We start from the raw sequence: 2,199 nt of genomic DNA, 5'->3' as shown, positions 1-2,199 counted from the left end.
TCATATTATGTAAATTTTTTTATGACACTTCAGCTACTACTTGTATGTTTATTAAGGATATGCTTATATATAAAACATTTTTTACTTCAAATTAATGAATATTCTAAAGAATGAAACATATTTATTATTATTTATTTTTCCTTTCACTCTTTATAATTCTTTTATGTTTTCTAATTTTTATAAATGTAAAATCAGAATCTATGATTAATATAATAAATAATATGCAAAATAAAAAAAAAATCAAGAGCACAATCTTTTGGTTCCTTACAAATTAAACTTCTAACGGTGATAATAATCCCCATGTGATTAATTTGGCAGGTACTCTCATTAGTAATCCGTATTCTTTTGATACTATTTTTTTGTAACTCTTATCACTAACTGAGGGATTATTTCTAATAAAATCTATATAATCCAGAAGTTTGAACAACTTACATTCGAAATACTTTTACAATTTTCCTCTATATGTTGACTTTTTATACACTTCACATTTTTTATCAAATTCCTCCTTATCTAATGAACTTCAACTTGATTTTTTGTTTATTCATTTGTCTCACAATTCAATGTTAGTTATAACATCCTTGTTCTCTTTGTTATTAGGTACTACTTTTAGATATACAACATCTGAATCAATTTATTTGTTTACATAGAGCTAGTAATTTATAACTTCTTAAATCTACTTTTCTAATAATATTACTCTTCCCCATGAATATATTAAACCTATTTTAATAAAAAAAAAGTAAATATTTATTATTTAAAAGAAAGAAATTTTATTCTAAAAAATGGTATTAATAAAAACAAGAAGCAGAAAAATTAAAAATACAAATATCCTTAAATAATATTCTCATATCTCTTCATAATTAAAATGATATATACAAGTTAAAAGGATAGAGGTGCCAATTTTAATAAAAAAAAGTGACGCACTTTTTTATTTCATGATATATATTTTTAAAATTGTAATATATTCAGCATTAAAAGAATGAACAATATATGATATAATATTATTTAAATTACCAGAGTTACTATATTTATTTTATTATTTTTTCTTTTTATTCATTTATAAAAACATAATAAAACATATAAAATTATTATTCTTTTTACAACAGAGACAAGAGATAATAACTTTATAAATGTATTATATTATTGTTATCTTAATGATATTTTAAAAAAAATTTAATAAAAATAATGTAATTTGAAATGATTCATAAATGTTCAAAATGTTTAGTTCAATTATTCAATATAGTATAGCAAATAAACATTATAATTTTTAATGACATTCAAATTTAAAAAAAATGTACAATTTCTTAATATTTATAAATATTGAATTCATATAAAATATAGAACATATAGGATATATTTTATACAATCGTCTGTGTGTCTAAAGTATAGTAACTAATAGAAATGATGTTCTTCTATTAATATTTATAATTTTATAAACACTATATTTTCTAAAAACTTCTTATTTCAAATAAAATATTAATACAACGATATAATAATAGTAATAATATATGAAAATAACAATATTTTATACAACTTGTTTCGATATATATTTTATAGCATTGCAGTAGATACCCTGTATACAACATATATTCTTGCATGGTCCATAATATATTAAAATAATTAAATTTATAAAATTCTACTTAATCTGTGAAATGGTATATATTTTAAAGGAAAATAGAAACTAATTTAATATTCTAGCTATTAAAATATATTCACAATAAATAGAAATATCTATGTAATTAAAAATAAGGAGATGAACAGTTAATATAAATATTTTTAATTCAATAACTTATATTTATATGAAAAACATAATTTATTTATCTATGTATACTAATATATGTAACAATCACTAACTATTAAAGATATATATTAATAATATATATTTTTTACAATAATATTAATAGATATGTATAATTCATATATGTTAATTTTTATATCTATAAAAGTTATTTTATTCTAAAAATAAAATATATATATATATATATATATATTTTTTTTATTAAAAATATGAAACGTTTTTTACTTCCATTAAAATATAATATGTAACTATAAGTTGATATTTATATTTTTTTATAAAAATGAATTACAATTTGAATTTAAACTTATAAGTTACATAATATTTATACTATTAGGAATACATGGGCCTTCTTAATTATTCTATAAATTTCTAGTTTTAAATATATGCAACAAATTCTTAATTTT

The 2,199-nt window shown here is 17.9% G+C and overlaps 1 protein-coding gene across 1 annotated transcript; it reads right to left on the bottom strand.

The window, feature by feature from the left end:
• Positions 1–271: 271 nt before the first annotated feature.
• Positions 272–704, bottom strand: MKS88_003957 (uncharacterized protein; the record flags this gene model as incomplete). Its single annotated transcript, XM_067217096.1, has 4 exons — positions 272–374; positions 450–518; positions 555–621; positions 644–704. The coding sequence occupies 4 exons, from the start codon at positions 702–704 to the stop codon at positions 272–274; spliced, it is 300 nt and encodes a 99-aa protein (XP_067072765.1).
• Positions 705–2,199: the final 1,495 nt, after the last annotated feature.

This window comes from Plasmodium brasilianum, chromosome 11 (genome assembly GCF_023973825.1).
Source record: "Plasmodium brasilianum strain Bolivian I chromosome 11, whole genome shotgun sequence".
NCBI lineage: Eukaryota > Apicomplexa > Aconoidasida > Haemosporida > Plasmodiidae > Plasmodium > Plasmodium brasilianum.
This window is presented reverse-complemented; position numbering and strand designations above follow the sequence as displayed.